The sequence below is a fragment of the Brachyhypopomus gauderio genome, chromosome 7 (assembly GCF_052324685.1).
Source record: "Brachyhypopomus gauderio isolate BG-103 chromosome 7, BGAUD_0.2, whole genome shotgun sequence".
NCBI classification, from domain to species: Eukaryota; Metazoa; Chordata; class Actinopteri; order Gymnotiformes; family Hypopomidae; genus Brachyhypopomus; species Brachyhypopomus gauderio.
The window spans coordinates 13,016,266-13,038,633 of NC_135217.1; the positions used below are offsets into that span (position 1 = coordinate 13,016,266).

The following is a 22,368-nucleotide window of genomic DNA, read 5'->3' on the forward strand; positions in this document are numbered from 1 at the left end:
CATAGCACCACCCTTATGTAGTGCTTATGCAGTGACTTGTAGTGACATATGAAAACACACAAACTCACACATACCCAAATATCCCTCCCACTGCTTCTTCCATACATCTACTCTCAGACTTATTCTAACCTATAAAACATGTCTAACATATTAATCAAGTCTACTAGTGTGGCCCACTCTCTCCTTTTCTCTCCTGCTGATTCCAGAGTCCTCTCATTGGATAATGGTGCTGATCTTCGTGGCCAATAAGAGAGGGCTACCTCTCCGTTCTCCTAGCAACAGGACTGTTTCCTTTCAGCACAACAGAGCAAACCAATATTACAACATGAATAATGGCGGGTTAACGTCTTTGCAGTGGGGGCAGGGTTGAAGCGAGTTTCTTTCTCTTTCCCTCTGTCTTTCTCTCTGGTCTCCTGCCTGCTCTGCCTTTTAAACCGAATTGCTGGCCTCTCCCCCCCCCCCCCCCCCCCCTTCCTCCCTCCCTTTCCTCCCTTGCTGTTGACTATCTCACTTTCTCCCTCTAATTTTGCTCCCTTTTTGCTCTCTCTCTTTCAGTCTATTTTTTCAATCTCACCTCCCTCTCGCCCTATTACCTCCCCTCCTCCCCGGTCTATTTCTCTCTCTCTCTCTCTCTTGGCTGCCTGTGTGTCTCTGTCAGAGGCACACACAGGCAGCTCCTGTTTCATACTCTTAAAGGAACAGCACATTTAACTCAAGGGCTTGGCCAGGGGATTCTGGGTAACATTGTGTACTCGTTGACCCTGAAGAGGGAGAGACACAGCACAGGGAGTCGCTGTGGAGTAGCTGTCCCACCGACCTCATTTAGCCTGCATTTGGATACACACACACACACACACTCCTACTCATCAGAGGTGTACATCATAGTTGTATATAGGCTAGAGAGACAGTGTTTGCATTAAACAACTCAATCTGCATTTGCGTTATTAGCCCCTGCATAATAACCGAATTCCATATTGCATACACATAAGCCAATGGTTACAACACTCAGGACCACTGCAAAAATGAGAATGCATACCAAGAATAAGTACAATGGCTGCAACACTTTTAACCTTTAAAAATCTCGACTCCTCTATTCTCGAGTGGGTCTTTTTTCCCCTGGTCTGTTTCGGGTATGGCCAGCCACACTACTGAGCCTGTACTCAGACCCATCAGAACCATGCAGGAAGCAGTTCCATTCACTACCATCACTACTCTTCCCTACCTCTTATCTAAAAATAATCTCCACTAAAATATCCCAGCTCAGGTCTAGATGCAATAACAGAGGACATGCAATAAATATAGACCCACAAAGAAAGCAGTAGCTGGCACCCAAGGCTGCCTTGATGCCAGATATTCATCCATACCCATGGCTAAGTGCTTAATACTATACTGTAACTAGATCTGTATACTCTCCTGCCTCCGTTTGTCCTGTATTGTGATTGGACATTACTGCAGTCTTGAGCTTTACATGGACAATGTCCTGGGGGGAATCTGGAGAGAGAGCATGCAGGTGTTCTGTAATTGCACTGGAAATTCTCAGTCATCATATTTCTGGAAGCTCCACCAATGTGGTCGCTTTTAGCAATATACACATATACACACATGATGACTCATGGATCAATGTGTTTGGAAGCATACTTTGTTAGAGTTCATTTGTGTGTGTCTGTATGGGGGAGGGGCGTTATGGAAGATGCAGCATGGTAAAATAGAAATAAATATTTGTATGGCTTAATGACTCCAGTTATGTGCTGCTCTGTTGGACTGCTCCCCACAAAAAAACCTTTAAAATTAATCATGGAAATCGTCATATCAACATCAACCCATGGCACACCATGTGAAGTGAACATGACTGGCAGTTTTTTTTAAGAGCTACTGATTTGAAAGAATTTGGGAATGAATAGAAAGAATAGAAATGAATAGAAAGAATGCTAAGCTGGTCCTAGGTCAGCCCCAATATACCCAATCAGCATCTCTGAAGCTTTGAACACAGACAGAAAAGCAGTGGATCACACGTTTCAGATTCTTGTATGGAGGGTCCAAAATCACCATATGCCTATTACAGTTATACACAGTGCCCAAATATACACATACCCCACATTCTGGGACTCACATTGTGCATCCTGAGAGTGACTTTATGGCCTTGCCATCTCTCCGTCTCCCTCTCCCTCCTCACCTCTGCTCCAGAGGAATTCTGCCGCTGGCCTTTTTAATATTCCCTGGGCTCCGGTGCGGCCCCGGCTAACACAAGCTGACACCACAGATTAACCGCAGACAGCAGGAATGCCGCAGTGCCTTTGTGCCATGTGGAGCGCTGCCAGCTCAACGCCTTCGGGCTGGCCTGGGCCATGGGAGAGCTTTGAGAAGAGAGGGAGGAAACAGGAAAGGTGAGAAAGAAAGAGTGGCATGTGTCTTTTATAGTGACCCTTACGCAGGATTCAGAGCCATGATAAGAAAAGACTACATTTCCCATAACCACCTGGAGAAAACTCACAGAATCTGCAGACTAATTTGTTCAGTGCCTAATTGTGACCCGAGGCAAGCTGCAGGAAGGCTTGATGAGTGTTTGTTAATAACATGAAGGGTTTAATGGGAGCTAACGTCAATAACAGATCTTCCATCGGCTGTGCATATTTGGTTACTTTTAGTAAAAATAAAGTCCATAGCTGGGGTCATCTGCAGCCATTTTTGTTGGAGTGCACACAAATAGCATCTTTACCAGGGTGTGTGGCTGAGGGGAGTTATATCCTCTATGAATATGCTAGATATAGAAAAGTACAGACAACAATCAGAGCTACAGTGTCACAAACAAGGAGAAGCAATTGACATTTAAATGGAGGCATTCTCAGAACAGTTCATTTTTAAAACCTAGCAGAGTAGCCAGTTAACAAGAATAATGCTTTGCTTGGTTGTTAACAAGCCCACACAGTGGCTTCAGTTCATCAACTCTGCATCTCCTTGTTTTGAATCTTTCAATTGATCACATTAATCTTTGTAGTTAAGGCAGTTGTTACAGAAACTACCTATGTGTAATTTAGTTAAGCTATGAAACTATGTTTTCATAGTCAATTCACTATAGGTTATTCATTACACTGGCTTAATTTTGTGAGGTAGCCCATTTCTATGCATAATACCAAACTAAACCCTGCAGAACTCACGAGATGTGACTTGCTTGGAATGACTCAATGTTCTTTAAGGAAGGTAATTCACCAGCTCTGCAATAGTTTCTGGCATGTATAAGATAGCATAAAAGAACTTGTCTATTATGCTGTCAGATATGAATGATCAGACTCAAATTGGTTTTAAAAAGGGCAATAAAAATCCCAGATCTCAAAACATCTGAAAGGATATGTGCCCCTTAAGTGTGTTGGGTATGGCACCTCTTGTATTAACTATATTCATCATTATCCCATCCAGTCATTTTTTATTTGATGCATTGAAAGTATACTGGATTTAATCTAATGAATGATAATTATCCACCTCAAACTGTACTTTCTAAACAGTTGTTATAAATGTCTGATTTATTAACACATTCAAATTTAAAATTCTAATTTGAGTCTACAGATAAAACCCTTAAGATGCAGGTAAACAGACTGTTCCTCTATTTCCTGCATTGTAACAGTTCAAAAACTTTGAAGCCCAAACTTCTCTTCAACTGCCCTCCCTTATCTGTTTCTAGGCATTATGGGAAGCTTGAAGTGAGATAGCCCCTGCAGGGAGGGAATGGAGACCCTGTGGTGCCAGCAGCATAGCCACAGACACCTGGCATTTTGTTGGTGGTCAGAGTTACTATGGTAACCTCACCAAGACTCTGTTAAGACTCTGTTCTGTTGTCCCCTAAAAAAGGGAGTTTTGGACTGCATAGGTATCCTCTTCAGACTATGCATTTAACAAAAGTTTTAAAATCTAAATTTTATCACTTGCATTTTGTCCATTTCTGTATAATTTTGCATAAATGGAATGGGTGTGAGAAGTTCGGATGAGTTAGCAAAAAAGTAGCAGGGAAAATAATAGAATAGAGCAGAAAACAACAGGAGATGGGAATACAAAAGAAAGAGAAAGGTATGAGACCAAGAGGAAAAAAAGTTGTCTTTGCAGATATTTGCAGATTAGTAAGATGTGAAGGGAGGGGGGGGGGGGGGGTTCAAAGAAAGATTAAAGTTCATGAATTAAGGTTCATGAATTGAACCCCTTCCAAATGTTTGTGGAAGATTGCTGTGCTGTAGCATCTGACCACATTCTTGCTAGCAGGCAGCCATGGAACTGGATAAAGGGGTGAACAATTTGACTTCAACTTAACAGGTTTTAACAGGTTACAACATGTTTCCCTGTATGAAAGTGATATATGGCTGTTACTGTACTAGGCGCATTGTAAAAGGAGTTTTATGCTGCAGCACAGGAATGTGGGGGTTAATGTGAAAATGTGTATGTGAGGTAGAGTACAAGAAAAGGGGTTTACATACCCTAAGGACCAAATGGTTATTGCTTTACTGGTTGCCAGTGGAGAGCTTTTACGTTACCGCCATCTGACTGATGGCCATTGTGGACCTTAGATCTACTAGAAATATTTAATAGCACAATACAGTTTGGGTGCTGCAGTTTCATTACATTGTAGGTTACTGTATAATATGGTAACATTTCACACATAATTATATCACAGCTACCCAAATATAATTCTGAAGTGGAATTTTGGCACATTCATTTATACTGAACTGACCTGTTCAATAAATCGTGAAGACTTTTCTGTTTCCCTATAGGCTTGTAAGCTACTCGCTGAGTAAAACTCCTCCAAAAGCTGTAGTGGACAGATGCAAATTCCTTCTCCTCCACTGGAAAGCCTTCCATTTTCCTCAACTGCTTTTACCACAGATGCGTAAACCTATTAAAAAAAGCAGCATGTCTGTTACGGAAAGTCAGCTGTGAGACGTCAAAATGGCATCACAAACCATTATGTCCACTATGTTCCACCTGCAGACTGGACCAACTCATAAAGGACACTTTCCTGCTGGCGTCTATGATATAGTGTTTATGCTTTTCCCTCCCATTAGCAGTGAATGGCATTTGTGAGAGACTGGGACATCCACTAAGTAGACATGTTTGCGCACACACACACACACACACACACACACACACACACACAGGTGCATGCATTTGTTTTTTCTTTTTTGTGTGTTGCCCACATAGTCAACTCTAATCTTAATCTCAGTCACCACTACACCTAACAAGGTAAATTTAACAAGGTGGGCTACCTCTGATTTGTGATCATATCTGTTTTGTAATTCTGTGATCAGATGCAAAGCACTTTGTAAGTCGCTCTGGATAAGAGCATCTGCTAAATGCCGTAAATGTAAATGTTTTGTCTGGTATTCCTTCATAGTAAGGACATTGTCCAGAAAATGTGTGTGACATGACTACAGAGGAACAAGGCATTATTTAAGATCATTAGCATGTGTGATGCTAAGCTTTTTGTTGATTTCTTCTCCTCCCATGACTTCTAAATAATCATCACAGGCAATAGTCTAGGCAATCTACAATACACTGTCATTACTTCAAAAATGGACAGCAAATAGGCCTGACAGTGGCAGACATTGGCAGTCATCAGAAATCATTTCATGATTTCTGCTACACATTCCCATCACAGATGTTAATTGGTAAAATTAGCTTAGTTTATCTTACATATATTTTCAAAACTTGTACACATAAGTTAAAGCAGATTATTCAAAGTCTGGACTAGTTGAAATGAAAGCAGAGATAAGATCAAGACTCCATAAAGGGCTGGAAGGTAACACAATAACACGCTGGCCTTGCAGATTTTTAATCTCTCTCAATGACTCTAGCATGCCATACTGTTTTCCCCAATGGTATCCAGTGTTCTATATACAACAGATAAAGTGCTGAAAAAATCTATTTCTGGACTTGCAACAGTACCTCTCCTGTCTGGGTTAACCAAACACAGACAACATGAGAAGATACATGGTCTCCACGCAGGCTCCCTGTATCCTGTTCTCTGTGTATCACTGTCCCTTTCTCTCTCAAAATGTGTTTTTTCCTCTATATGTCTCTGTCTATGTTTCTTTCTCTGCATCTCTGACAAACACTAACAAATAGAAATGCTTTGACATCAGAGGATGAAGATACTCCTGCATATCACTTAGTAGTACATGATAGCAACACATAAGCTCCTTTATCTGTAGTACTAGTCAAAATAATCTGATTGTAAGGTAAATGCATGCCTTACACAGTGCATAGTGTAAACATTATTCATTGTGACTTCTCATATCGATACATTAAGTGTTGTTGCTGTGGTTACGAGGCCAGTGAAGCATTTGAATGCGATAACACACACTAATGGGTCATAAAAGTTCACCCGAGATGTTTCTTTGTACTGCTCATGTGCATTAATCAATGTGCTCTCACAAAAAAAGTTCACATGAATTACTACGACCTGGAAATATGCTGCTGGATTCCATGCAAATGAAGTCATAAGAAAAGGTTAGACACATGAAACCCAAAACGAGCTATAACCTTAACCATTATGAGTTTTCATCGTGAGATCATACTGGGTAAGTAATTAAATATTATGGTAGTTTGGCATTTTGATTTGCCAGCATACAAAGTATGTGTTTGTGATGAAGTATATAATTTGTGTAGTATGTTGACATTTACTGGTGTGACTAAAATGTTGGTAATTTCAATGATGTTAGACATTATAGAGTAGATACAAGGAGGATGACCCTGGATTCTGCAGTCTCACTAAGGTGCTATGAAAACTTACCAGTAACAATATCTTGTAAGTCTGCCAATAATTACAGTAGATATTGCTCTTTCTTGCAGTTTATCATCACATTTTACAACTAAGATAATATTAATGTAATACAGTCATGAGCAAATATGTTTCTTAATCTAAATATATTCTCAAATTTATCCACTATCCACAGTCATATCTGCAAGCTTAAAATACAAGATAAGCAAAGAGATGAAAAATGAGTCGTGACTTTGTTTTATGCATATTCAACCATGTGTTTGGCCTAAATAAACATTAAGGGCATATACCAGGATTAGGAAGGTCCATAGTTAGATTATTACAGATGTGCAATATGGTATCAGATTACAGTGTGTAATTCTACTAAGCCTTTTATTGTACTAGCAGTTCAACACAACAAGCAGGAGATGGAGATAATACATCACAGTGGTTCCCACCCCTTATAAGACATTAACATTCTCAGGATGAATCTAACTTACATAGCTGTAGAGTAAATGTTCTATAGCCTCATGAGACTAACTGTGCATCTGTGTGCAATTTCTAATTTCCCCTTGCCATCTGTATCATGTGATGCCTGATAGCTATGGAAACAATGCAGTCTCTTTAAGAAATAATGTGTAAAAAAAAAAAAGCAATGTGCTCTTATGTGGACAGCGGGTTAATTCATACAAATTTCCAAGTCTTCATATGAGGGCATAGCAGTCTCACGAGGATAATCTAGATCTTGCTGTCGCCTTCCTGTTTTAAAGTCCGACAGGGTTAATCTCCGCAAAGGAGCTTTGGGATTGTCTAGCATACGCAAACAACAGGCCCTAAGGTTCCATGTGTTGAAATTTAATTGAGTCAAATTGTGCATACACTCAAATCCATGCGAAACCTATTGGGCCGTGAAACTTCATCTCGACTTGAAAAACCGCAGACCACACATGCGTTTTTTTTACCGATGGCTTAAACACAGCACTGTTGTCGATGGAGGCGACTAATGTGGAGAAAGGTTCACCGTGTCTTCATTCTGCTATCAGCAGCTCTTTGTTAGTGAAGCAAATGAACCAGACTGATGATCTAAGATGGGAGTCTTCCATGAGCACGGTGTACTCGATTTTGGACTGTTCAGTTTGCAGCCAATTTGGAGCCAAGAGAGCATGTAGTGTAGTGAGAGCTCCCTCCATGTCTGTTCTGTGTTGGCTGGAATCCGGTCTGGAAGCTGTCGGCATGTCGAGGGAACCTGCTTACTGAGAGGATTAGCGACGGGGCCGATAATCAGGCTTAGTATAAAAAAATCCATTCAGCCATGCCGAGATTAGCTATGAATTATGAGGGCTTGCCAAAAACGCATCTGGACAGTACCCAGTACCACCACACTGTCTGAACAAAAGCAATTGGAGAGACTGTGAAGAAGGTCACACACTTTCTGATCTGAATGGTTGGATGGATTGAAGATGTCACAGAGCAGTGGGGTTCTGAGCTGTTCGGACACAAGCCGAGTGGACAACAGCAGCTTCATGGGCTGCACCACATAAAGGGCCAAAATACCTGGGATGTATATTCCATAGATTCCATGTTGAGTGTAGGGGACAGTATATGCCTTCAAACCACTGACAAAAGGAGATAAAGGGATGACTCTGGGCCCAGGGCAGGGACCAGGTGTGCGTAAGGGACAAGTTGTCCTCTGAGAGTAATGCTCTAATCTGAAAAAAGAGAAAAAAATGGACTCTGCGGGCTAAGATAGCACATGGAGGTGAGGGCAGACTGTCGCCTGAAGAGATGGCAGACTGCGAAAACAAAGAAAAAAAAAGGAAAACTGTCAGAGGGAAAACCGACATGGGGAAGAAAAGGGTGCTAGCAGCAGGTGACGTGGAGCTCTAAATAGCATTGCCTGGGGAAAATGATGGAAACAGCAATGGAAGAAGATGTCACAGGGGAAGACGTATTTCAAACGTCTGCAGACAGCAGAGGTGGGAGATGTGGAAGGGTGACATGTTTAATGGCTCTTGAGGTAGTTTCCGTAAGCGCATGCGTATACTCGTGCGAGTCTCTCTCTCTCTCTCTCTCTCTCTCTCTCTCTCATTCACCCCCTTACAATCCAGCATCTCCGCCTGAATGCTAATGGATGATACGTGCTTGGTCTCTCGCCACGTCTGAACCTTGCTGAACATGCTCTTTTTTTCACAGAGGAACTAATAAACTCAAACCTGTCAGGCGTTGAGGTCTGACTCCCCCAGCAGGGTTGGCCCACTGTAATCCTGCCTTTGATGATACACACCGCGCTGAGACAAGCGAAAGGTTTGCTGAAGCGTCCCGTAGTGTCTCTGACAAAGTGAAATCCACGCTCTGTTTGAATGCGAAAATCCGCTTTCTTTCTCGCATTCCACTGCTTACACCATTCTCCTTACTGCATCACTTCCTGATACTCTTAAAGGGGCATGGGTCCTGTCACAGCTGCCCTAGAGACTCAGGTGGGGCCACTACATAGGGGCCACAGTGTGAGGAGCACTCAGTTTACTTCAGGTCAAGTTAGCTGTCTGATCCATCTTGTATCACAGCCTCACACACGCACTCATCATGCACTGATGCATATATATGCATATACACATATTAAGCCACCCACACATCCACAGTTTCTCTGTCCATGACACTCACAGCGGGGGGTTATGTGTTTACATACCCAGCTCATCTCAGACATAAATACAGATCTACATGAACATATACATGTATGCACACAAACACGTGCAAACACACACACACACACACACACACACACACACACACACACACACTAGGGTAGAACGGGGCTAGCGCAGACTCAATACCGTCTCCACAGAGAGCAGCTGTTGGCCAGGTTCTTCAGCGGCACTCTGCTGTCGCTATGGTGACACAGCCTGCTTTCGACAGCTGGATGAAGATGGTGTACACGTGCGTGTACGGGAGTGTGTTTGTGTGTGTTTGAGAGCGAGAGAGAGAGAGAGAGAGAGAGAGAGAGAGAGAGAGAGAGAGAGAGAGAGAGAGTATGCATGTGTGTGTTGATGATTAATTTGTGTCCACCACTTTCCGCTCCACCATATGTCCTCATCCCCAAGGTGCCATATTGCTATGCTGGGGTACGTCAGCTACAGAAAGCACATTGCCAGTAAGCTCGCCAGTATGCCATAAATGACTTTTGGCTGATATTGACCTAGTCAGTCACAACGAGAAGATGGCTGAAATAGCCTCATGGCTTTCTTATTGCTAGTTTATGTGGACTACAGTGGCTAAATGTGGGTACAACAGATGATTTTGCAGGTGGCACCATTAGTGTTGAGAATTCATGTTATGGTAGTATCAAATATAGCTGTAAATCTTTATTTAGAGATTGGGGTACATTTCTAAAAACAGCTCAAATGCATAAAATTAAATTATTTTAAACACAGAGCTACATGTGCTGTGGTGTTCTAAGATACTAGTCCAGGTTTAGTTCACATCAATGCTAACAATTCAGTTACATCCTGGGGTCCTCTGAATACCGCAGTGTAATGTGACATTAGCCATGTGACATTCCAGAAACCAACAATAAAGGATCCTTTATTGCTCACTTTGTGCATCCTACGTCTGGTTCACATGTCTTGCATAAATAGAACCATGACATTTATCAAAAGATCTAAAATTGCCAAGTAACCTCTGTGCAGTGCAATGACAGTGTCCAGGTGTAGTCGGAAGAGGCGGGATTTGCACACGTGGTGTGGAGGGACATGGAGGGAACGTACAAACAGCAGTGTGGTAGCCCCATTTCTGTGTTCCCAAGAAATGGGGGGAGCGATGTATGAAAGGTGTGAGAAAGAGGACTCGGCTTGTGAGGCAGCTTTGCATTTCTTTCACATTATAAAACAATATCACTCAATAATATAATGCACTCACTGGCGTTTTAATTAGAAACACATTGAATACATACAGTTGCCTTACTAACTTACTGACTACACTCCACCAGTCTCATTTAGGTTCTTCACCATGTCTGTGTGACTAACTATACTCCACCAGTCTCATTTAGGTTCTTCACCATGTCTGTGACTAACTATACTCCATCAGTCTCCTTTAGATTCTTCACCATGTCAGGGTGACTGACTACACTCCACCAGTCTCCTTTAGATTCTTCACCATGTCTGTGTCACTAACTACACTCCAGCAGTCTCATTTAGGTTCTTCACCATGTCAGGATGACCAAGTATACTCCACCATTCTCATTTAGGTTCTTCACCATGTCAGGGTGACTGACTACACTTTAACAGTCTCCTTTAGGTTCTTCACCATGTCTGTGTGACCAACTATACTCCACCAGTCTCCTTTAGATTCTTCACTATGCCAGGGTGACTAACTATACTCCACCAGTCTCCTTTAGATTCTTCACCATGTTTGGGTGATCAACTACACTCCACCAGTCTCCTTTAGATTCTTCACCATGTCTGGGTGACCAACTATACTCCACCAGTCTCCTTTAGATTCTTCACCATGTCAGGGTGACTAACTATACTCCACCAGTCTCCTTTAGATTCTTCACCATGTCAGGGTGACTAACTATACTCCACCAGTCTCCGTTACATTCTTCACCACCTCTTTTTGGCCCACCCTCCTTTTTTAAGCCATTCATAATTTCTAGTTATAAATCATAGTTATAAACTGAAGTGAACTAAAGAAAATACATAAATACATACTACAAAATATATAAATTGCTGTGTGTGTGTGTGTGTGTATACACACACTGCATACTATCCCACAATAGACAATTACTACCATTAATGCAAATTATTCGACAGTGATAGGACTGATCACCAATGGAGACGAGACCACATGAGGCTCACACAGAATGGTGTGCTGGGAACAGTTTGGTCCTAAGACCAAATAGACCAACACACCAGTAGCGAACCCTGACCATTAAACCTGGGCCCGCTACACCCCCCCGAATTATTTTTTTCCTCTCCTAATAAACTGCACTAAAGAATAAAGAAAAAACCGAGACGACAGTATAACTTTAGAAACGCATGTAGTGCGTTCAAATAACATTTGTACTAGATAACTTGTTAAGCAAAATAAGTTTCCAAACAAAATAAGGTTTCACAGCTCCGTGGTTCTCGCAACCGGAATATGTAAATGAGGACGTCAAAGGGCCGAATCGAAACTAGCTAGCGGCGGTAGGCTAACGACAGCTAGCGTCGCCACAGCGGGCGGAAATTATCATACAGTTAAGCCCGCCCACTAAGAGGGTAGATATGATTGGTCAATTTTGCTGTCATTCTGTAAACGAACAGCGGGCATCACAGTCCTGATAGGGGGAGACACAGGCTCACAGGCTTCCACTTAACCCCTCACCTTCAAACACAGATTGAATAGACACGGTTGAATATTTTATTTGCTTATATATTTGTAATTGTTTAGATGTCGATTGTAAAACTGTAAGTAGATAAAATAAAATTGGATAATTATATATATATATATTGTTTTAAGAATATTTTAGGCCCTCTGAGAGGGCGTAGAGGGCCCTGACGGTTCCCCACTGCAACACACTAATAATTGACTGTAGACAGGACAAAGAAGCTCACCTGGTACTGCACATTCAGAGAGGGGAGGTAGAGTCTCCAGCTGTATGTTCCTGGGAGTCTCAGAGGAGCTTACATGGACATATAACACACAATGTCTTATCAGGAATGCACAGCAGAAAATCAGGAAATCAGTTTGTCCAAGGCTGACGGTACCTTTTTACCGCTGTGCCATTGAGTGTCCTCCCTCGTTCCCATCTGATATAGTACTGTGAATAAGAAGGTACTACAGATGATGATAAAATCTTCTCAGAAAACCACTAAAACACAGTAACCTGTGCTAGAGGATGTATACACAGCACAGAGCTTACGGAAAGAAAATGTAATATTCTGGTGGACCCAGTCCGTCCTGGTCACCATCTGTTGGAACTAACACCTTAGAGTAGACAGACATTATAAGACTGTAACAGCAAGTGCCACAAGGCTCTTCTGAACAGTTCTATATCTATCTGAACGCTACCTTGACAGATTATAATCAGTGGCATGCATAATGTTATCATGTTGTTCAGGAATCGTGCCTGTGATTTTTACTCTGTTATTTAAATATTCTTAATATATATTATAGGTTATATTTTATGAAAGTCTTATCTGTTTTATATCTTTCTTAATTATTATTTTTTATGATTTTCGTAAATTCAGTGTGTGAAATTTGAATTTGAGTTCTGTTTTTGTATGGTTGTGCAGTAAAAGTTTCCTTGTGTTAATCACAATAACAATAAAAGTAATTAATGTCATCTAATATATAAGCTAAATGTAAAAGGTCATATACAAACTAGGACATGCAAAGAGCTAAAACATACTAAAACATTAAAACAGCAACAATAATTACGACATCCAGTAATTGAGATACTAAAATGCTACAACAGTAAGTTGCAATACATGACAATCATAAATATTTAGAATTTACAATTAAAGTGATATCTGTGGCCAGTGTTTCTGAATTTCTGAATCTATTAGTTCATCAGTGCATGACAATTGCTCTTAAAAGAAAACAGAAATCTCTTGTTAACATTTTCTTCACTTCTTTCCTTTATTTCTCCTCATTAAAAATACATTATTTTTATTTAAATAATTATTCAACTGTTTAACGGTTTAAATAATTAAACTTTTTATTTACCAATTGATTTAGCTCAAAATGTGTTCTATAACCTATGCATTAAATCTATAGTTTCACATTACTCACATCTCATTAATGTCCTCCTTTACTTTACTCTGTCTGCTTCTGCCTGTGCAACATTTTTGCAATGTGAGAAAATCCCTAAAATGTATTTATGTAAAAATCTCTAAAATTGTATTATTGAACAGACAAATGAGGTGGTGTTGAAATTTGTACGATCACACAAGCAACACAAGCCACAACTGTGTGTGATGTTGGCATCTGCTATTTTAATGACAACAAAAGTGTCTATATTGTGTGTCAGGCCGTTGTTGTTTTAACATGAGAATTATCGGAGTCCTTAACTACCAGAGCTGCTCTGAGATCATATGAGTGGCCATTCCAACAATGCTCCTCTGCTTTGAACCTGTGAGATGCGAGGTTGGGTGCTCTGGTGCGTAAGCCATCCTGTAGCCTTTTGGCAGGTTTTGATAAGAGTATGATTGGTCAGGTTCTTCTCTGTATGACAGTTCTTAAGCAAGCAGTGATAGTGACTAGCAAACTCCAGGCACACAAGTGGGGGCCGATAGATTTGGTGTTTGTAACAAGTGTCTGTAAGTATATGCAGTTTTTTTTTATGGAAGTGTTAATCTGCCTGCAGTGGTCCTCCCTCAGTGGTATGAGCACATTTCACTTACTATTATGTTATTTACTACAGTCAGTCCTTCTGAACAGTGTCTTAAATGTTGTGGAGAATGTGTTCAGAGCAGAAAACATGGTTGAATATTGCCCTTTTTGCTGTGGCAGCATCCTTCCTCCTGTTGCTTTTAGCTGTCTCACCTTACGCAGCTGTGCGAGCACTTGTTTTGGGTTAAATTGCTGTGGTACCAGGAACAGTGTACACATATATTAGAATATGTATTTCTAACATATATTGCATATAAACAATTCATACTATGATACTATAACTTCAAGGAAAGTTATAAAAAATTTTTAAAAAAATTTGTTTCAATATCATTAGCTAACCACATACATTTATTGTTGATTTATTTTTTGACTGAATTCTTATGGGAAGGTAACAATCAAGAAACAGAACAATTAACAGAAAAGTGATAGACAAAAATAAAAGAGTGAGAGGATGACGGGGAGAGGGAATACACAGTAGAAAGATGGAGAGAAGGAATACACAGCAGAAAGAGAGAGGGAATACACAGCAGAAAGACGGAGAGGGTGAGGGAGAGCTGCACCTCTCATTCCACTATCATTTGCCCCCTCTCGAAACAGGGAAGAAAAAAAAACCCCAGAAAATGAGAAAAGCTACAGAACACACAGGGCTCCTGTCTGGTTACTATGGCAACCGCGAGGCTATTATCGTACCTTGCTATTCATTATGAAAGGACTTTGGTTGACAGAGGGGGCTGGATGGGGGAATGGGGTGGAGGTCTAGGGGTATTGGGTGAGCAAACTGGGTGGGAAAGGAGATAGTCGAAATGATTAGAGAATGGATTTGGAAACATGAAAAAACAAAAAAAAAACAGGTTACAATATATATTATGCAAAAGAAAAAATGATTATTAAAAATATTTGTATTGTGAAATTATATATATAGATTTTTGTTTTCATTTGTCGTAAATGTTGAACAGGTAAATGTTGAGCAGGTAGATGTTGAACAGGTGGGCTTTGCCCAGTTCTGGTTTCCATCCTTCTGGGCCGTGGCAACCTCCTGAGACCCCCTGTACCCACACACAAACTCAGAGAGGAAGGAGAGAGACAGACTAACATATGTCGGAGAAAGAGTGATGAGCTGAAAAAGAAAGTAAGTGAAAAAGAAGGTTAGAACAGTGTGTGTATAATCCATAGGCTACCATTGCCTCTGCTCTGCGGTGTGGAACAGTGCCCTTTAACAGGAGCCGGAGTAAGTGGGTGTGTGTTTGTGCAGCGCTGGACGCCTTTACAGAGTACTTTTAATCACACACACTAACTCCATCTTCAAGCCGAGGATGGTACAGCTATCATTACTGAGTGTGAAATATTACGTTAATGTTACGGTGATGATGGAACCAATAAAATATTTGAGAGCACGTACAGACCTTGAGGCTATGTGTGTGTGTGTGTGTGTGTGTGTGTGTGTGTGTGTGTGTGTGTGTGTGCGGAGTGTGTGTAGATGTGAGAGAGCGTGAATGGGACTGTGTGTGTGTGTGTGAGAGAGAGAGAGTGAATGGTACTGTGTAAGCAGTTCCGGTCCATCTCATCACTTCTTAATGTCCTCCCTGTTGTCTCTTTCTCTAAGACGCCATTTCCTGCAGCTGCACTCCGCGGTCCCTCTTCAGTAACAGTTTTTCATTTTTGTACATTAGGAGAACAAAGCAAATTCGCAGAATTGTAGCTGATGTCATGAAGCCGAGGTGGAGGGTGGGAAGACATTTTGTATGATTTCCGCATCCCCGGCTTCTGCTGCATTTAGTTTGTTCTCCTGAGATCAGTCTGCTTAAAATATTCCAAATGTCGATTAACGTAACTTACAATATTTATTCTACTGTTATTCTATTGTTTTGTGCACTCACACGCATGCACACATAAGCACATACAACAACAGCACATGCAAACATGCACACGCACATACACATGGAAGCACACACATGTACACATGCACACACACACACACACACACACACACACACACACACACACACAAACACACACTATTGCAAGGATCTGGATGGAGTGTTTCTCTGGTGGTTGTGCCTGCCTCTGGCTGTGGAGGCTGGCTTGTCTCAGCTCTGTTCTAGCAAAGTAGGGCAAAAGCCATGTGAGGACAGAGAGAAAGAGAGAGAGTGTAAGAGAGAGAGAATGAGCAGGAGGGAGGGAGGGAGAGAGAGAATGAGCAGGAGGGAGGGAGAGAGAGAGAGGGAGCGAGAAATGAGAAGAATGTGAGAGAACAGAAGGATTAAATAGCGCCAACTGCAACCACAGAGCTGGATATTTCCAATAGCAGATATTTTCGGTCCACCCACTCAAAAGGCATCCCATCATGTACTTTACAAGGACACAAATACCCTCTCCCAAGGCTTGAGCACATCCTCCACATCTCCACAACAGCATTTTCCTGTGACTAGACGAGTCTGGAAGTCTCAGCAGCACAGCTTTTAGAACCACTGGTTTCTGTAGCGATCTGGCGAGTACTTCGCTCCCACTTCTTAAAGGTGAACCTTCTGGATCGGTCCGGCCTATGTACGTAGCGCAGGCCCCGTAGTGACAGCAATGTATTCATTTCCGTGCTGTATCATGTCAATGAAATATCGCATCGTGTGTTTGTTTTTTTTTTTACCTTAATTAGTCATGTCTTCATTATTATTTTTTTTTATTGAGAACAATAAAAACTATGTAGTTCTGAAGATGAAAGATGGAATTTTAAGGAGGTCAGTGTGCTTCCTTTCCAAAACCAAAGGAGAGAATATTTAATATCACAAAGTCATAAGGAGCTTCTTCCATGGGACTGGCAAGAAGCCAGTAATATGTAACAGAAGAACAGTAGAATCAGTTTGGCATTTTTGTAGGCAAAACCATACAGAGCTGAAGATGGAACTCCAGCTTAGGACATATGGCAGAATAGAGCAGTCTGTCAGTCAGGGATGAGAACATCTTCTCACTGCAATAAACACACACACTGACACACACGTGCGCACACACACACAAACACACACACACACACACACAAACACACACACACACTTGGAAAAGGAGTAGCAAAGAAAATGGTGAGTAGGACTTTAAGAATCAGGACTGCAACAGAATGGTAAATTTCAATAGAATAAAATTTATAAAATTGTACAAATGCAATATTTGTGTGTTTTAAATGAAGTTATTATGTAAAACAAACTGGTTTTAGGTAAAAAGAAATATTAAATAATTTTGTTTGACAAAATGTCACAAATCACAAAAACATTTATGCTCGGGCTTTTGTAATATTACTGGTAATATTATGTGGGGAGGTGTGAGTATCGTATACACATTTGTGTGTAGCAGATATTAGTGGAGCTTGAGGCAGTTCGGTACTGCAGTAAAATCTAGGGGTGTGGAGGGGTACTGCGGACCAGCTAGAGTGACTCTAACAGAGAGAGGAGACAGCATCTAGCCCACTCCCTACGACGACACTCCCTACGACAACACTCCCTTCAATGGCACTCCCGTCGATGACACTCTGTACAACGACACTCCCTACGACGACACTCCCTTCAACGACACTCCCTTCAACGACACTCCCTACGACGACACTCCCTACGACGACACTTCCTCTACACCAATAGGGCCACTGAGATTCTTTTTATAATCCGCAAGAGATTATTTAACCATTTTAGAGGAATGTGTTCATTTGAAAATTGGTTCCTTAAAACTATAGCCAGTATGCATTTGATACCATTATGCCAATACATCAACCCCAAATGAAGAGAGAGAAACCACAATAAATAATGACACACACACACAAAAAAAATCCCACTCTCTGCCTCCATCAACCAAGGTGCGATCTACATCACCATGCTAGCCTCACAATACTGCACCCAGTGATGGCACCGCAGGCCCGGCCCCTTACACACACACACACACACACACACACACACACAGCACACACCCACTCACGCCACCACAGGAGAGCTGGAGGTGCAGTCTGGCGTGCTGCTGGGGGTAGAGGAGCGTGCTGGAACAATGGAGACTAGCACCAGCCCCACCGTACTGCAGAGAGACGGGAAGAGAGAGGCGCTCACACACTTGGCCTCTTACACACACACACACACACAGATGTGGACAAAACATATATGAACCCCCACACACATATTGATGTAAGGACATAATGTGCATTTACATACAAATGCTAGAGTAGTAGTTGTTGTAATAGTCATAGTAGTAGTAGTAGTAAACAAAGCTGAAAATGAATTGATTATAATTCATTGAAATGGGTAAGGGTGTAATAATCCCTCCTCCATCTATGCCTCCCTCTCTCTCTCTCTCTCTCACTCTCTCTCTCATGACCTACTGTACTAGCACAGGCCCTTGTCTTTGTGCCTTTATATAATAAAGTAGGGCAGAGAAACCCATTGAACTTAAGAAATTATTCCACAAGCCACACATACATACACACACAGTTTTGTATTACTATATTATTTTGAGGGGTCTTTTTATTGATTTGTGTATTACAGCAGTTAAAATAAGCAAACCCCAAACTTAATTTCAGTAAACAAGTGAGTCTCAAAAGTTTTACTTCAGATAAAAGCATCACCTTTTGCTTAAAAAAACATGTTTGACCAAGCCAATATCCAGTGATGATGACAAACCAATGACAAAATTTCCAAGTTTTCAAGTCACCATGGGGACATTTGGTTCAAATAATGTGTTAAAAACACGCCCACACACACAAGCTCAAACAGACAAATATGATATTTTGCCTGGATGCACAGATGTGTATTTCTACTTACAGTATTCTTACATTCACTATGCCTAATTATTGCAAAATCAAAATGGTTAAAATGAAATCTAATTACTCACTTGCCGATAACTTAACTAACGGCTAAAATAAGAATCAAATTAAAAAGTACATTAGAGCTTTAATTCAATTAAATTGAAAATGTTTTAATGAGACATTTCAATTTCAAGAATGGACCTTTATTTTATAAACAGCTTTATGTGGTCTAGCGTCAGTTCTGCAGTTGTGATCAGTCATCCTCAACATTCTGTATTAAGATTCTTCTGGCATGCCGGTATTTGCTACACCCTGTTAAGAGTTTGTCCCTATACACCCTCGAACAACGGAGAACCTCACTGTCTGCTCCTAGCAAACAGCCAGCTTCACCATCAGCACTTTCCCTACACTCTGTAAGGTCTACACAGTTACTAATCACACTGATCAATTCAGCGTGGAGGGCTATAGATTCAAAGTAAAAACCACTTACACTATATAAATACACACTTTTATGAATGGGCCTTACAAATGTATATGTAGTATCATAGAGCCCTTCTGAAGTATACGGTCCACTCTTCCAGTTCACTATTATTGTATCAGTCAGGAAAAGTGCATGTGTGTCCCAGACAGGGCTGTCCTCGCGGCTGTGTTTCAAATGACTCATCTCTACTCCCTCTCTGACTAAGAGGAAGCCTCCATTGAGGAGAGCACATGACGTAGTGCACTAGACAGGGAGTAGGGCATTGTTTGGAACCCAGCCGAAGAGACCAGGCTTAGCCTTAGCCGCCAGGCCCTGCGGAGCACATGTGCATGCGTGTGCACACACACGCGTGTGAAGAGCGGCAAGCAGTCTCAGACTGCATCACTGCATCTTTGTGCGTGCACTAGTTTCCCCTTGAACGCACATTCACTCTCTCTCACTCTCTCACACTCTCTCTTTTCTCCATTTCTCTTCAACGTGCCATCTTTCCATGATGCTGCCGTAGCCACGTTACACACGGCTAGGAAACGAACGGAGAATGCACACACAAGCGCCCATCCCAGCCCTTGTTCAAGCACTTATGTCCACAGATGCAGTATTTTTATTGCAGAATATCATGCTCACACACACACACACACACACACACACACACACACACACACACACACACACACACACACACACACACACACACACACACACACACACACACACACACACACAGGTGCATACACAAGTACACGCCCATTAGCAGCTGCGGCTAACAAACTGAAATGTGCCGTGTGGCAGAAAGGTCCACGTGCGCCCATCACAGGTTTATGCTTTTTTTGTTGTCGAAAAGTTCTCATGAGGTCAAACACAAGAGGGCTGAGCTTTCAGGGTTACGCTCTCAGCAGTACGTTGTGCTGCTCTCAATACTGTGAGTGAATAAAGCACACGCACAATCAGACAGATGCAAATACAAAGGAAAAACACGAGAAAAAAAAAAAAAACACAGTTACACACATGTGCTCATGCACACACTCACACAGATCTGGGTGTGGATCTAGGGTGTACCAGATGCTGCACACACACATATACACACACACACACATACACACACACACACACACACACACACACACACACACACACACACACACACACACACACACACACACACACACACACACACACACACACACACTCACATACATCACACATGCACACAGCCATTTCAGTCTCCTGACTCATATTCTAAACATAAGCTATGTTTGGGCCAAACCCACATTGGCCCTACATCACCCCAACCTAAAAACACACATCCCCGTCTCTCTCTTTCTCTCTCTGTCTCCCTCTCACTGTCCATTTTGTTCTCTTTTTCTTTTTTTCACTTGCCATCACATGACACTCAGGCCCACAGTCTGCCACTTCTTCTTCACATATTCCCTGTCACCCTCTTCCTGGCTTTCCAATAATGCTTTTCCCGTTTCCGTCTTTCACGGGCGAAACAGTTGTCGTCCATCTTAATGAAACGAAAGCTTTCGGCATGGCGCTCCCTCTGTCTCTGTCTCCCCTGTCTCTTTTCTTCTCTCCTCCGGTTCGGTTCGGGACTCCGGCAGTCAGACGCATGAGCGCCCCTCACAGCTCCCAAGAACCCAACCCGTGGACTTAGAGGGTGAACGTCACAAGTTAGGGTCTCAGGGAAGGAGAGAGGCACGATCGGCTCTGGAGGGAGAGAGGGGGAGAGATAGAGAACAAGAGAGAGAGAGACGGGGGGAGAGAGAGAATGAGAGAGAGGGAGGGAGGAAGGGAGGGAGAGTGAGACTGGCATGCCACTGCAATGCATCCCTCCATGCCTCCTTCTTCATCTGCTCCTGTTGTCTCTCTGACTCTCTTTCTCTCTTTCTCCCTCTCTGTCTTTCTTTCTCTCTCTCTCACAATCTCATCCAGCATCTTTTCGTTTCTAAGACTGCGGCGAATCTGCACTGCCGGTTGAGCGTGATGCTTAACTCTGTTCCTCTTTCGCACATGCACAAAGACATGAAATCTCACACTCGGAACACACACACACACACACACACACACACACACACACACACACACACACACACACACACATGCGCACGGCACCGAGCAGCACATGCGTGGAAGAACAGTGCCACACACAGACACCGCGTGCTGGCTACCCCCCCCCCCCCCCCCCCCCCCCCCGACACACACACACACACACGTGCATAGACATGATAAAGAACAAGTCACACACATGTCTGCCTCTCTCTACGGTCTGGAATTACAAGTGAACACTATTCTTTCCACCTTTATCTAAGAGCAAATGAAAGCACAATTTGGCAGACATGACAGCAACACCGACTTTCTGAGCACAGTCAGCAAAGAGAAAGACAACCTCTCCCTCTTTCTCTCTCTCCCTCTCACTCACTCACACACACATGTAACACCATCGTCTTGTAGGTGAACTACTGCATCATGTACCAAGCCCTATCTGAAACCACGACAAGATGCCACCATCATAATATTGTATCATAAGGCACTAATAGGTTATGCCAGCTCTGGCCATGCACACACACACACACACACACACACACACACACACACACACACACATGCAAAAAAGAGAGTGGACTTACTGTTCCGCCAGCGGCGACTGACTGGGTGTCGTGGGTGCTGCAGCAACCTGCATGTCTGAGAGAGAGAGAGAGTGAACGAGAGAGTGAGAGACAGAGACTGAGAGTGAGAATGAGGAAGGGAGGGAGGGAGGAAGAGAGGGAGGGAAGGAGGGAGGGAGGGAGAGAGATTCTTTTTCTTCAGGCTATTGTGTCGTCGACATGAGAGAGAAGGAAGACAGAAGTGACAGAGGGAGAAGAGCGGAAAGGAGAGAGAGAGAGACAGAGGACACAGTCAGACAGCTGATGTCTGACCACCGTCTGGAGCTGAGGACTGCAGAAAAGAGAGAGAATGTCAGAAGAAAGAGGGAGAGAGAACGAGAGAGGGGGAGAGAGAGAATGAGAGAGC

General features: G+C 42.4%; 1 protein-coding gene across 6 annotated transcripts in view; it reads right to left on the minus strand.

Moving 5' to 3' along the window:
* Nucleotides 1-459: 459 nt before the first annotated feature.
* The window catches only part of LOC143518939 (uncharacterized), a 69,657-nt gene continuing 47,748 nt past the window's right edge, over nt 460-22,368 (minus strand). For 3 of the 6 annotated variants that reach the window (XR_013132306.1, XR_013132305.1, XR_013132309.1), the window contains 2 exons: nt 21,984-22,038; nt 14,451-21,063 (listed from right to left, as the gene is read on the minus strand). Coding sequence is in view for 1 of the 6 variants with exons in the window: in XM_077011869.1 (XP_076867984.1) it covers nt 2,262-2,354; nt 4,715-4,876; nt 21,984-22,038 (310 nt within the window). In the remaining 5 variants the exon portion in view is untranslated. Of the gene's footprint in view, nt 2,355-4,714; nt 4,877-14,450; nt 21,064-21,983; nt 22,081-22,368 lie in introns of those variants that run through there. The other 3 variants (XM_077011869.1, XR_013132307.1, XR_013132308.1) reach the window with 3 other exon arrangements.